Source organism: Gallus gallus, chromosome 1 (genome assembly GCF_016699485.2).
Source record: "Gallus gallus isolate bGalGal1 chromosome 1, bGalGal1.mat.broiler.GRCg7b, whole genome shotgun sequence".
NCBI lineage: Eukaryota > Metazoa > Chordata > Aves > Galliformes > Phasianidae > Gallus > Gallus gallus.
The window spans coordinates 57,646,721-57,662,299 of NC_052532.1; the positions used below are offsets into that span (position 1 = coordinate 57,646,721).

The following is a 15,579-nucleotide window of genomic DNA, read 5'->3' on the forward strand; positions in this document are numbered from 1 at the left end:
AATGATGGAATTTGTTTGACAAAAAGGAATATGTTTTCTCTGTGCAATCCTTACATTTTTTAAATCAAACCCTGCCCAAAATAGCTTGAGTCTCTTATTTTCTCTGTATAGTCTCTACAATAAAAAGGTCTCAAAAACAGTATAGTTATTTTCATTCTGTAGTACAATTACTGAATATAAGAACAATATGGGGAGTGTAGAACTGTGGATAGAAACACTTCCCAGTGAAATTCCTACTCTTTCCAGATTGACAGCTAGGGAAATTTTTGCTTAGTGTCCCATACTGCTCTGCAGCCAATAAGATTTCAAAAGTTTCTTAGACTGCTGCTGCTAATCTCATACTATCTGGAAGCTATTTGAGTGTCCAGTTTTACATTTTTTTCTAGAAGAACTTTTTGTTTTCCTTCTGATGCTGCTTGAACAGAAAGCTTGAGCAAATCCATCTGTAAATACATGATACAGATGAATTTGTCAAATGGTTTCTCATGAAACTGGAAATAAGACTTATATCTGGACAGAAGTTAATTCACAAGTTAGTCTTGACCCTCTCCCAGATTGTTATTTAACTACTGTCCACTTTTCCCAGGCAACGTCTCCAGTCATAGTGTTGTTTATCCCTGTCGTAGCCAGAAAATGAGATTCCTGGACATGACTGAATACAGTCAAATACCCCTTGACTTGACTGCAGAAGAAAGGAACACGATATATAGAGAAAATCAATGTAAAATCATAGGAAATAGTGAGCAATGTTGTTACCAAAATATCTTTCCTAAGACTGTCTCACATATGAGATAAGTTTTTGGCATATCTTCAGTGTATTATATACCGACAGTACATGCAAGGCTAAGTCTGAGAACAGCTGTTCTCAGCTCAGAATTCAAGAGATTTGGCCTGATCTCAGCCATGTTGTTACCTATTCAGAGACTGTTATGAGTGTGAGGAAATCCTGGCCTTTTGATCTGACATATGAGGAGACAGAAACCGGACTAGGGAAATTGTTACCACGTATAAACAACAAGGTCTCCTCGGAGCCTTCTCTTCTCCAGGCCAAATAAGCCCAGTTCCCTCAACATTTCTTCATAGGTGAGATGCTCCAGCCCTCTGATCATCTTTGCGACCTCTGCAAAACAGTCAAAATCAGATGACTCTGAAAAATGTTTAATATGAACTTTTAGCAATTTCTTCTTTTAAGTGCTTGAATTCATGGAAGACCTCATTTAATTACTGCTTCCCTCGTTCATTTGCAGGATTTTGATGTCATTGCTGTCAGAGTCCAGCTGCACTTACACAGAACTGGGATGTAGAAAAGTCATATTTGTTATTAAAATTTCTGCAGCAGTCATTGGTATTTCGTACGTACAGATCCTAGACACAGTGACTAGGCAACCCCTTTACTAGTAATACTGAGCTTTAAGACATTGTCTTTTGCTACTGCCCTTGTTAAGAGTAATTAGGAAAGGAAGAAACTGGAATTTTGATTTGATTTGCCTGTGTAAGACCTTATTTTTGAAAGTGAGTGCAGTGGAAGTAGTGTTTGTTTTCTTCCAGAAATAAGTCTCTAGCCTTTGCTGCTGAGGGGCTGAATTGCAAAGGTGTTTTAACAACAGCTGGCACATCTGAGGAAGTGGCTTCGTGTTTCTGCTCCTTTAGTATGTGATGGAAACAGAATAGTACATCCTGTACTGCATCCCATAGTACTTAGTACCAAATGATTTTATTATTCAAAATGTAAATCTCCAGAGTGGATTGGGTGGGATTTTAACTTCCTGTTTTCCCACCCACCCCCCTAAGCACTCAAAATGAGGTCTCTTAATGACTTTTGTTGCATCTCAACACCTGATGCACAGCTGAGGGTATTCACCCTGCTGACAAATTATTTTGGCAGACAGTGACATGCAAAACATTCCCATACACCATGAGACTACAAATTGGCCTCTTTAGAGAGATCTTGCTTCTTGACTGGCAAGCTGCCTTCCAAAAGAGAAGTGCGAGAGGGGCAGCTCTTCTCTTCCTGTTCTGTGACCTTAAGCACAGAATACACAGGTACTTGACAAAGGGACCTGCTTACCCAGATGCTGAAAAAAACAGCTACCATCTCACTTGAAAACACTTTCCAAGTATTTCCAGTAGATAAGAAGAGGAAAATGAGTTTTCAAGGTGGAATGTAAGTTTTGGAGTGTGTTTAAAGGATGAAATTGATGTTGACAGAGTACAGATAGCTAGGTGCCTCACTTTTAACTTGCTTGCTCTAACAGCTATAAATCTACACTTGCTCTCTGGCTGATTGCCAAGGCCAAAATAGAAAGCTCTATTTATTTTTTTCTTTTCTATTTTCTTGTTACAACTCTTTAATTTTCTATCCTCCCTCCCTTCTTTCTTTTTCTTATCTTTATTTTTACCTTTCACTTCCATTCTGCTTGCTTAGTTTAGCCCCTGGAGTGAGAAGCAAAATCTAAACTGAGAAGTATGGCAGATGTGTAGTATGACAGGCAGAGGAACATACCAAGACAGTCACTTCCTGTATAATTGTTTTCTGTTTGACTAGGTAAAAGAAAGTGACATTTGATAATTTGATCTTTAGGGCCCACTGCTTTCCTGAGAGCATCAAGCGTGTGGTAAACGTAACTGGCAAGAGAAGGACAGAGGAGAGTGTGGAGTTGATGATTCCACTGTGGGATATGAATATCCCTCTCTTCAGCTTTATGGAGTGGGAATAGCAGACCCAAGGCCCCCAGGGACATACATTACTGATACTGGAAGAGGGGCTGGCCAGGTTTAGTCATGTTATACAGAATGACCAACAGAAAGGGCGCCTGTATTTTTCTGAGCTTGCTTTGAGAACTCTTATAAATACAGGATAAACAGCCTCCAGCACTGCATGCTTCCAGTCCAATAAATGCTGGAAAATAAGGGAACCTTCTTGTTTTAGGTAACGTATATGTGTCTATTTCTGTGTACTTGTTACTTAGATGTAAGAGTTGAAGTAAGATAAAAAGAACCATCCAGGTCTTAGATTTCTGAGCGTTTTGCAGGAACAGCAAACCTGTGTCCATGTTCTCTGTTGCTGCCATAAAGAGTGGCCGTTTTCTTGGAGAGGAGATCAGTTCTTAGTGTGCTCTCATTCACTACTTTTTCCCCAACCTTAATGATTCTATGATTCTATGAAATTCAAGACTAATAAGCTTTTAGAGGTTCAGGGCATGGTCCTGATCCATAATGCTGCGCACATGTAACATGTGCATCAAACAACACAGTATGTCCAACCTTTCACACTAGGACATCTCATAATCTGCATTCAGACTTTATTTATTGATATTCTATTCATATTATTAGGTTCTGGCTTAACAGGCGTGCAGAGGTAATTGAAATGTAATTTGGTAAAAACAACCAAACACAAAAGCTGCTCTAGATCATCACACAGAAGTGCTACTTTGGCTTACTTGACTTACACTCCAAAGAGTCAAATCTTTGCTAACTTTCTTTAATTCTTCTGGTATCTACATGTTCAAATTTCAGCTGTAGCTGGAAAACTGAAAGGGCAAGTGTCAAAATACCGTACAGAAAAAGCTAGAGTCAAAGCCATCGCGTAAAAATAGGTCATCTTTTGAGGATTACAATTTATTATTTTGGACCCATACAATTTGGACTGTTTTGATGACAGTGGGAGCAATATTTTGACATGAATGCTCACTCCAATTAGGAAGGCAGTCCAGTTTGTCTGGGAATTGCTGAGGGTGGGGGAGACCATTCCCCAGGCTGGGTGTTTCAGCATGGCTGCCCTTTTTCCTCCATGTCTTGGATGCAGGTCCTAGGCCCCTGGCTGCAGGTTTATATGTGAGGATGTAGAAGGCTCTGTCTATTCTTGAAAAGCTGCTGAAGCATGTCTTGGGTGAGAGGAGAAAATTCTGAAATCTGGAAAGTACTCAAAGGAGTAGGGAGAAAAGTTGTCCCTGCTTGCCTGCTGCTCCTTTGTGCTGGGAAAGGAGCTCTAACACCCAGCTCTTTGTCTCTGTAGCTGAGACTGAGTGAGCATTTAGCAGTTCTGGCACAGATGTGTGTGCCTGAAAGGGAAATACATGAAGAGTGGGGCCATTGCACATATACTTGCTGTGGTTCCTGGCAGTGTCAATGACCATGGGCAAGGAGGGACAGATGGACCTGGCTAAAATATGCCTGCCAAGAACTGAAACCAGAGAGCCAGAAGTGGCTTGGAGCCAGTATAACCCTGACTCCTAGATTCTTGTTTCTCTGCCAGGCCTCTAAAAGCGTAGCACAGAAAAACCTATCTGAAACTCCTATTACAAAGATTTATTCTCCATTATTTCCCCCATAGCAGAAGCGTAAAGGGCTCAGCAGGTCTGTTCTGCGTAGGATTATAGATGGGTGTGTGTTATGCAAATTAATTGATTTTTTTTTTAATTGATGGTAAGAAGTGAGGGTTACTTACTGCTTAGCACTTGTGAAAACCAGGCCACTTATTTATGAACATAATCGTGTGAGCCTTTTTCTGAGGGATTCTTATGTTTCAGTCTCCCTTCTCCCAAAACCACTAAAAGCAATTTACCAGGAGTCACTGGTTTGCTTTGTGGTAACAAATGCATCGCTTAGGGCAGCTTCTAGATTATTTAGAAATCCAAGCTGGCCTGTCATTATTTGGATGTTGTCTCAGGATACCAAGCAGCTGATGTGCTCTGTCTCCATCCAACCTGAGGGCAAAGCTGGGGATGTGATTCCTGAATCGCAGTGTAACCAGTGTGCTAGGAGCGTGGATGTCATGGCTTTTCAGTTATCAATATGGTTCCTTTCTCTGGGTTAAATAGAAAGCCACTGCTTTACTTTCACCTTCCCTCCATCCCACTCTGCCAAGATTTGTTGAACAATTGACAGAGTAGGTCAGTAAGGATTTTAAAGATTTAGTTCAAGGCTGGAAATTGAAGAATACCTTTTCAAAGAGTCTTGGATCAGGATCTCTTTAAACCAAATGTCTTACATTCCCCTGAGGTGCTTTGGTGTCATGTGGTGATGAGAGAAATGAGAGGCAGGTATTAAAAAAGAAAATCAACAAACATCCTGGATCACCCTGCAGTGATCCTGATGGTCATCTGGAAGTGCCTTCTTTTCAAAGATACAATCCAGCACTCTTTGGTCATGTTTTTGAGAGTGATTCCAAAGAAAAGCTATCTATTTCAAGATGAACTTTTTTCTTTTCAAGATGAACAAGTTTATCTTTTTCTTCTTATAATTTTTTAAGTCGAAGCTAAGCACGCTTGGATTTACTCTTTGTTCTGCTCTGAAAATGTCTTCCTAGTTAAGCAGCAATTCCCGGGGCATTCCTCTGGGTGTCAGTACAACTTCAGGTATAACTGCATTGCGGTGATCCAGGCCTGCCTTCTCTCAAAGTCTTTTACAGTGGACAGAGAAATACAGTAAATGTTAAGAGGGGAAAAAAAAAAAAAAGACAGTAGTGTGACAAGATATGAAACAATATGAGGGACAGATATGCCTGATATACAACAAGGGATACATCAGAGCTGCCCTGGTTTTCCTATGAAACAGCAGACCACACTCCTGAGTTGCTGGGCTAGTCGTGAATTTATGTGCAGGTAGAGACAGGCTGTAGGAGGAAGCTACAGGGATGCCAGGGAAACTGCTGATCTTTACCCTTAATGGAATTAGAAGAAAAAAAAAAAAGCTCTCCAGACTGCTGGTACAGATTGACAGGATATGTCTGAGCAGAATTCTGTAAAATAATAAGTAACTTGAATGGATTTTTTTAGATTCAGGAAGCACTGCTGGTCAGCATTTTCCCACATGCGAGAGACAGTGTTGCCATTGTCTGAGAGAAATACTTTTTATAAAAGAGTGACAAGAAAAATGGAATATTAATAGAAGAAAGCATTGTAGAGAGACTTATAAAATTGCAACAAATGTGTCGGAAAGGACCTCTGAAATTCATCTAACACAACTCTCTATTTGAAATAGGTCCAGTTATAGATCTTCAGAACCTTGTCCAGCTGAGCATTCAATGTCTGCAAGGCTGGATACTCAACAATATCTTTGCACAACCTGTATCACTCTTTGGTCATCCACACAATGTTTTTCCTAACATCCAGTCTGAATTTCCCATGTTCCAGCTTGTGACTTGCTTCTCACCCTATCTTTCCTCCTCCTTCTTACTTCAGGAAGGCTCTGGCCCTGTATTCTTTATACCTTTGCATTAGATAGCTTAAAACAATAGGATTTCTGCTGAGTCTTCTTACTGCATGAATCCAGTTCCCTCAGCCACCTCTGATGTGCCCTCACCATCACTGTGACCCTTCGAGTTCACTTCAATTTGTCAATATCTGTCTTATTCTGGGAAGCCCCAAACTTGGTACAGAACACCAGATGCAGTCTCACAGAGTAGAGGGGAAATATCCTTTTCATTTACTTTATGGTTATGCTCTTGCAAATACAACCCAATACACAGTTGGCTTTCATTCAAAGGATGGTGATGCACTGGAACAGGTTGCCCAGAGAGGTTGTGGATGCCCGGTCACTGGAGATGTGCAAGGCCAGGCTGGATGTGGCTCTGGGCAGCCTGGTCTAGTGTCTGGTGACCTTGCACACAGCAGGGGGGTTGAAACTAGATTATCTTTGAGGCCCTTTTAAACCCAAGCCATTCTATGATTCTGTTATATGATTCTGTGATTGTTGTGAGGGCATGCTGCTGACTGACATTCAACTTGTAGACAACTAACAACCTACACTTTCTCCTGAAATGCTGGTTGGCCCCCAGATTGTCCTATTGAATGAGTTTGCTTCTCTCCAGGTTCAGAACTTTCCATTTGCCTTTGCTGAACTTACTAACTTGTTTCTCCTGCCTACATGGGTCATTTAGAATTGGGCATGTCTAGGTTGAAAGTGGAAGGCTGGAGCTCTCAGTAATTCCTAGACTTGTATTTTCTGTCAAGTGCTATGGCAGAAAATAGTGGCAGCTAGGCTGAATGTTATATTTAACTTTTATTGGGCTTCTCCAAGTAAGAGATGCTGAGAGAGCAGGAAAATAAGTAGTTCTGCTTTTCTGCCAGGAAGATACAAGTCACAGTCTGCAGCTGCAGGGAATTTGCCAGTCCCAGAGGTTTTGATGCAGTTTGCTGAATGAGGGAGTTTCCTCACCTTCTTAAAAAAAAAATAATTAATGTGCTAAGACTTATCTTTCCTTCCAATCAGAGAATATGTGAATAAATCCCTACAGGAATGCTATTTTCAGTTCTGAAGAGATGTACACACAAAATGAGGAGGAGCAGATCTAGTCTAAAAGCTCTTTCCCTCCATTGCTCACAGGCAGGTATGTGAATGAGAAAGTTTGCAAAAATACATTGCTTGAGCTAGGAAAAAGAGGAATGGTCATAAAACCCAGCAAAATTGCTGCATGTGGCTTCTTATTTGGCCTTTAAATTCTAAATGGCTGTTTTTAAATCGGCCTAGTGCAGATGGTTTCTGCTACAGGTTTATTGATTAAAATAGCAGCTTTACATCAGCTCCGGGTTTGTTTCTCCAGAGGCTTTTGTCTTCATGAATAATGTACCCATTTGCTGATTTTTTTTTAGAATTCATCTGCTGGAGGCTGGCTGTGTTTTTCTAGATTTTGGAAGCCTTGTTGACCAGGCACTAAATTGTGACAACCCCCTGACCTGCCTTGCTTAGAAATGAATATTTCTTCCTCCACCCCTCCAGAACTGAATAAATCTAGTGCTTGCATACTGGGGAGTGCACTGGGAAACAACTGCTAGTATTTGGCTGTTTGGGGAAGGCTTTCCTGATATGGAAAACTGTCTTGTCTGCACCAGGGATTAGATCTTTGCTAGCAATAGATCCAAACACTGAAAGAGTGAGCAGAAAAATTTCAGTGAGCTTGGGACCAGACTCTGAACTCTGAGGCACAGTGTTGTTTTAGGAGGACATGTCTTGTGCCTTCAGTACCATGAGTCTCCCCATTTCTTGGAAGCATCTCATGAATGTATGATTAGGGCCTTTTAATGTTATCAGGCTTTTTTGTGCATAAGCTAAGTTGCTGGAATATATTTGTGCACCTTGTGTAAGGACAAAGTATAGTGCTTTGCTTTTGTAAGGCATAGTAGACCAGGCACCACGCAGCTTCCTTTCTAGACTGAGGCTTGCAGGTGCTGATATCTCTTCTGAGTAGAACTTAATGCTCTACAATGGGAGAACAGCACTGCAGAACCTGTGGCAAAAGGAGGGATATGAACAGCATGGAAAGGAAAGGGAGGCAGCAACATGCTTTTCTTCATTCTTTCTGATTCTCTTCCCTGTTGCTGTAGTAAAATTTGTATTCTCTTCAGTTAATCAGTACAGCAAAAACTCTTCATAAACTCTTCACCAGCAAACTCAGGACAGAGAAATTAGATTGATACTTTTTGGTGAAAACATTTGAAATTGGGCTTCCCCTTCACTTTTATGTATGGAAAAGAGCAATGCTGATAGAAGAACTTAAGAATTCTGAAAATGTAGCCAGTCATAGACATATGGATCTCTTTACTCTCTTTTGGGGAAGGGCTGGTAGTGGTAATGATGAGCCTACAAGTTAGTTTTGGCAGCACTGTTAATTTTCCAGCAAGAGAAGAGAGTAAACAAGTAACTACTGTTGATGTCAAAAAAATAAACAGTTCCATTCTGAAGTGTCCAAGATCAGGATATTGCAGTGCCAGATCTTTTTCCTGGAGGTTGAACTAAATGGAAGTCTCTTCTTGATTTAATTTGCAAAGTGTATTGAGCCAGGTGGGGATACAGATCTTGACAGCATGTTAGTTCTTCTGAAGTACCTCTGACTTGTCTCTACTTTTTATAAGGCATGGAAGTTGTGAATGATAGCTTGCCTCTTTGTGGCTGTAAAGCACACAGCTAGAATCATTCTCAGAGGGCAGCTGATAGGAGCTAGTTAGATACTTCCTATGTGGACGTTAGCAGCTGGGAATCCACTGTTCTCAGGACACCCATTTGGTGACCATTGCTGCCACAGTATATCCCTCACACTTCTTAAAGAACTTAAAAAAAGATGTGTGACCAGAAATATGAGCATCCACCAGATTTTTTTGTTGTCAGGCAAGTCCCTTGTGGCTGCGGAGAGAGTGGATGTGGTTTAAAGTAGGTCATTATGCTTTCTTTTTTTCATTTCCTTCCTCCCTCTCATAAGAATGGGGTAGACCAAACAATGCATAAAGTGCCCAACACTAACAAAGTAGACTTTAAAAGAACTTGGCAGTTCTCCACTTCCTTACGCTATAGTTACAAGCAAGACTCCTGTTGGCGTAGTTAGGACAGTGCTTGAATGGTTTGGAAAATTCCATCCTCTGCTTAAATGTATGGCCTGAAATTATACAAGATTTTTGAAAGTCCTTTCTACTCTGTCAAAATACTCTTTCTGTGAGTAGTGGAATAAAGGAAGTCTAGTTTATTGTCTTTGGTTGTTTGGTATCTCAAATTGTGGAAGCTCTTGTTGAGGTTTTCCTGTTATTGAGATATTCAGAACCATTCTTTGTGTCTTGACAGCTACCTCAGAAAGTTTGAACTCCTGCTATTGCCTTTCCTTATGAAAGCAGTAGTTGGATGTCCGCCTCCTCTGTTAATAATGCAGGAAATCAGTCAACAGGCTCAAACTTTATTAGTGTGAGGCAGAGATATGCACACATAATCACAGCATCTTGTTGTGTACATAAACCTTATTTTCTCAAGGTACCAGCCTATGCAGCTTCAAAAGATGCCTGATGAAGCCTCACAAATGAAAACACTGCTAGTAGCAACAGTAGTACCTGTTAGATTTGTCACTGTTTAACCACTAAGTTCAAAGCATGCAAAAAAAAGAGCGTGGGATTCATACTTTGTAAAGTACATACTAATTTTGGGCACGTTAAATGTGCACAAACCTATTTTTTATTGCACATGTCAGTGTTTTAATTGAGAAGGTGGTGTGATGGTATCTCTTGTTGATTTTTTAAGGAGCTACTAACATCTGCTTTACAAGGCATAATGAAGAGCTAAATTATGGGATAAGCCAAATGTATATTTTATTGTTTCAAATAAAGATCTAAAAGGTGATGAAACTGTGCAATTAAGAAATGAAGCCTAGGAATAAATTATTCTGTTACTGTGAAATACTTTGTTAGAAATAGGTGGAGTGTCAAGATACGTGAGCTAAGGACCCTGACATGATTCTTGCATGTGAAAATTATCTCCAAAAACCTAAATAATCACACCTTTTGATATGGCCCCTTTTACACGATATAACCTTTTCAGAAATGCTATGTTGAGTTTTGACCTTCAGAAGGGCTTCTGGTGGGGACTGATATGCTTATGAAAGCTGTGGAACAGTCCTTAATGATGACTACTAATCCTCTGAATTACCTTCATTTTTACCATATTTCCACAGACACGGATGAAGTTGAAGGGCATAGCTGGTTTGGCTGACAGTAGAACAGGATACATGCTTAGGATGTGCAGCGGCAATCAGAGGATTTAATGGCAATAGTGGATTAATTAATTCTGATCCATACAGACACACTGGCTTCTAGCACAGTCAGAATCTTAATTAGGCAATCACATTTTTCCTTTCACAGTGACCGTCGCTCCAGCTGTGCTGTAACTCTTTTGTCTCTTTCTGTGCGAATGTCTCTCTTCTTAAAACTAAAGATTTGCATACCTCATTAGGAAACCTCCCCTTTCTTTCCATCTTTCCTATTTGCATCCACGTATTTGAGTATCTGCTTCTGATGTCCTATATGATCCCTCCACCTTACTTTTCAATCTTGTGATATGTAGTATCCTCAGTTCCTTTATTCCTTCAAATCCAGAATTCCTAACCCTTTGCTTTTCCTCCAGCCCCTGCTGACTGCGTTAAATATATGTATGTTCTTTCCCTCTTTGTTCCTGGTGTACTTTAATTTCCCTTCCTTCTCTGGCTGCTTTTCTGATGTCAACTTTGATCTGCTTGCTGGCAATACTAGCATTTTTAAATCTTTAGTAATTTGTTGTTTTTGTACTTTGGTGCAAAAATTAAATATGTATTGCAATGGAAGTGAGAGTTGGTCCATTCACTACAGGAATAAACTCACTGTTAGCTGTGTGGAAAGGCTATACATGCAGTTGAAAATCATCATCAGGGAGGTGATGAGGCAGTTGTCCAATCCACTGTGTGCTGTCATCTGAGTCTCAATAACCAAAGCACAGCCCAGATTTGGCTATACAATTAGCCCAGTTTTGCTGAGCCAAGCTACTGCAGCAAAGACAAAAATGAAAGGCCAATGCTTTACACCTCTTTATGTTCCTTTGCCATGGGTACTGGGCAGCATGATGAGTAAGATCTTTAGCTATGGAAGCTGTGAAGCCAATCCCTAGGATTCAGTGGGGACCTTCTGTTTATCAGCACTGAGCAGTCCCTCATGTTTTACAACCCCTTGCTCTTGGAGTATTACCAGAAGTTTAACCCACTGGCAGGATAGCCTATAACATGTTGCTGCTCTTTAGTTGCTTTTCACTGTCCAGACACTGTTGTTTTTTTTTTTAAACCTTGATTTTTTTTTTTTTTCTGGTCCATTTATGTTGCTTTTGTGAAAATGGCATTATTATGAATTTGTTAATTCCGATTAATGTCTTATACTCTCCATCACACCGACTCATGGTAAAAATGGCCTTAGTAGTTGTGAGTTCCTCCAAAGCTATGCTTTCCTCCATTGCCTCTGGTTGTGAGGGTTCTTCCTGGTCCACGCTTAACTATGGTCCATTTGATAATCTCTGGAGGATCAGGATTTTCCCAAAAGTAGCATGAGCTATTTCTGACAGTAATAGTAAAGTTCTTTGCCAAGTACCTATAGAAACTCATGGTATGAGTGCTTAACAGTGAGACCACAGCCTTATGAATGTGGTTCCATATGACCACTCAGGTCTGCAGGACCTGCTGCTAGAGAAGGTCTCTGCACTTTCTGCTCTTTTTTTTTTTTGTTAGCTATGTTACAATCTCTCTTTTGAAATAAACTCAAGAATAAAACCTTTCAATTTCTCCATATCTCATTTCCTATAGTGACTTTTGAACCTCATTTGAGACCTTTCATGGGAAAGATTGACTGGACTTTGTTGTTTTATTTCAGGTCACCAGTTTCTTCAGAAGATCAAGGTAAGATCTGCTTTATACATACAAATAGCATATTAAAAATTAGATTCAGTGACTAGCTAGGAAGCTCTGTTTTAATACAATTATGTTGGGGAAAAATAACTTTATAAAATGAAACTTTGATATTACTCGCATGTTGTTCAGACCTCGACATCAAGTGCTTGTTCATTTAGTTGGAGCTGTCAGAAGCTAAAGTTATGCTGAGGAATTAGTAAAATGAATCTTGCCGAGGCAACCTGAACCACTGGTAGTGATTGCAATTTATTCACATAAATGCATGGATAACCTGTAGAAAGTTATGTGGATTTGAAGGGAAATACATGACTTTAGTGATGATGAGCTCCTCTCTTATGGCTCACAGGACAGCATCTCTGTAACAGAGGAGAATGGATTTATGCTTTAAAGGTTTGAACCTAACTTATCTAGGTTACTACAAAAATCATGGCATAGGAGCATGGTAAGGAATTTAGCACAGGTTGAAACGAATACATGTAAAAATATTGCTTGAGTAGCAAGAGTTGCAGGCTACGGTAATACACTTGCTCTGAAGTAAGCTGAAGGATTCAGTCTTTTCCTGAGATTGCTGTGACTAGCTGGTTAATACCTTGATCAACTTGGATTCTTAGGGATAAATATCTTTAGAAAACAATGAGCTGTTGTTACTTTGGTACTGAAGTACAGAGGCATACTGCAAATTAGGAGGAAGAGGAAATAGCGCTGGCAGAGTTATGCAAGGAACAAGGGGGGAAACAGACACTAAAACTGAAAGGGGAAAGTTCATTATGTAGCCCTTAATCTACAATATTATTTTGGACCACAAAACCAAACCAAACCAAAACCAACCAAACAAAAACCAACACCAAACCAAACAAAAAAAAAAAAACAACAAAGCATTTTCTTTTGACATCTAATTTATATGCACTTGCAAAATCAGCAAAATTTCTGGACAATACAGTAAGTATTATTTGAGAAAGGTCCTGATGTAGAATTGTAAAGGCTTGCAAATGAAGATATAAAAGGTGTGGGTCTGAGCCTGGGAATGTGTGGAGCGCTGCGCAAGTGAACAATAAAAATACTAACTGGTATTGATGGGATTCTAGAGAGGTTACAGGATATATGTTTGTTTGGCCTGTGGGGTGACTAGTTAGGTAGCAGCTACATTGTCTTTGGCACCAGCCAAGATCTTTTTAATCCACTAGAGTGGCTGTCAATCATACCATTATTAATAAATTCTTTTCCATCTCCTCAACATATGATTTCTTAGTCAAGGTCATAGAAATAGAAAAGAGGCTAAACCAAAGATCCATCTAGCCTATCTAGCCCATTCTTCTTGTCTGATCGTAGTGGATCCCATGATAAATAAGAGCAGGAAGGCGACAGAAGCATATAATTTGACCTTCCTGGTGTACCTACCCTATCTGCCTCTAGTGATTTGCAGCACACTGACATAATGAACCAAAGAGCGCTTTCTTATTTAATAGTTTATCTGCTTTTTAGCATGACCGCAGCTTTTTAATACAGAGTACCAGACACCTGTGGCATGCTAACAGTAGTCCCCATTTCTCCAACCCTCAGAAGAAATTTGAAAACATTATTGTTTAGTATACTTTTTCCAAATCTAGACTTAATGTGCTTTGGAGCACGTAAACTTGTTAATAATAGACCGCTTATGGTCTTTCATTTCCCTTGTATTTATTCCATTGCCTCATTTTTATCTATTAATAGAGAAACAGACAATGCATAACATATTTCCTTGTATGTCTTTAAATTTCATTATTTCCTACTGTCATAATGTATTCCTTCGTTCCAATATTTTTATACTGTTCTATTCTTTCACAAAATCTTCCTGTTTTCCATCTACCATCTGCTGCCAGGGTCTGGCTTTTTAGGTTTGATAAACATCTCTGAATAGCCTCCTCTTTCCTTCTCTTCACTTTCTCTTGTAAAAAACTTCCGATATACAAGGAGAAAGGCCTATGTTTGTCTGACAAATTGCAGATGGGATAGTGCTAGTTATTAGATTATTATTATTTTTTGTTTCGTGACTGTGGCATATCTAGCTAGATTTGTGAACTGTTTAAATATATAGGAGCTTCTTTCAAACACAGAAGATTTCCTGTGTCTCAGAAAGAGGTCCAGTGCCTTGCATTTCCTCTCTCCCACTGTGCCACATGCAGCCCATGGTAAATAAGCAAAGTGCTAGAAGGAAAACATGACAAAAATGCTGTAGCGTAACATGGCTTGAACCTAGGTGTTTCTCAGCCCATTTTAAGCATAATTGAGGAAGCATTTCAAACTAATCTGAAATCTATTATCTAAACACAACTTGGGATGATCCACAGTAGAGCTGAGAACTCTCTGGACTGCCTGGCTTTTACCGTGTTTATGTATACCTCTCCTGGTATACTTCTCTTGGAGTGCAGATCCGATAATTAATTTTAAGACTCTTATTTTCATTAATAATTAGTATTCCACTGTGTACCTATTCAACATCTTAAATATTTTTTATGTTGAGTTATAAGGCAGAAATGCTTTAAGGTGTACAGAGGGTTAGGATCATGCTGTAGAGTAATCTTACCTCTCTGGCATCACTCTTTGTCCTTTCTGCTGCTCTTCCCTATTATTGGGCTACTTTCCAGTGCTGATTTTCTGATGGTGTTATATGTTGGCCATTGCTGAGAAAAGACACTTTCTACAATCTGGTGCATTAACTTGGATCTTGATCTTTGTTTTCTTCTTTAATCTTTGGGATCCCTTCTTCTTTATCTTTTTTCTCTTTTTTTCCTTTTTTTCTTTTTCTTTTTTCTTTTCTTTTTCCTTTTTCTTTTCCCCTACTGTTTCTGTGTGTTTCCTTTCTTTTCCATTATTCTTATGGCCATTTTCAAATGTCTCTTTTCCCTTGTCCATGGTCTTCTTGCTGCATTGTGAATAGGTTCTCGCACTGTGCTCTTCACTTTGGTTTCTCATTGTTCTCCTCAGTGTGCAGCACCTGCTTCTAGTGTAAGTTGCCAGAAGTAGCTGTAGCTCCACTCCTTGTAGTGGAGTAACAGAGTTGCTACCAGAATTAGCATTTAATATGAGTGGCACTTCCATTAATCCCTGACAGGACAATGTATTATGCTGAGCAGAAGAGAGGGTGAGTCTGAAGCACTGTCTGTCTGTGACTGGGCATCTATTGAACAATTATAACAGCACACAGTACTCTTTGTTATGGACACGTGTTAAAGGCACCTTTATCAGTTACAGAATGGAGCCATTTTAATAGTCTCAGAAAGGGAACCAGTACCACTAGAAACTCTTAAAGATTTTGAAGCTTTTGTCTATGTCCTTGGTACAAGGTGCTTAAGACATGAGCATTTAGAGAGTGAAATCCAGTTTCTTTCTCTCTTCCTGCCTTCCTCCCTTCCTCCCCT

At 39.7% G+C, this 15,579-nt stretch overlaps 1 protein-coding gene across 8 annotated transcripts in view; it reads left to right on the plus strand.

Annotated features, from left to right (window-relative positions):
* Nucleotides 1-15,579, plus strand: part of DGKI (diacylglycerol kinase iota) — a 209,810-nt gene that overhangs the window by 165,649 nt on the left and 28,582 nt on the right. For all 8 annotated transcript variants that reach the window (XM_025156048.3, XM_025156051.3, XM_025156057.3 and 5 more), the window contains one exon: nt 12,144-12,169. In XM_025156048.3, the coding sequence (XP_025011816.1) occupies nt 12,144-12,169 (26 nt within the window). The remainder of the gene's footprint in view (nt 1-12,143; nt 12,170-15,579) is intronic.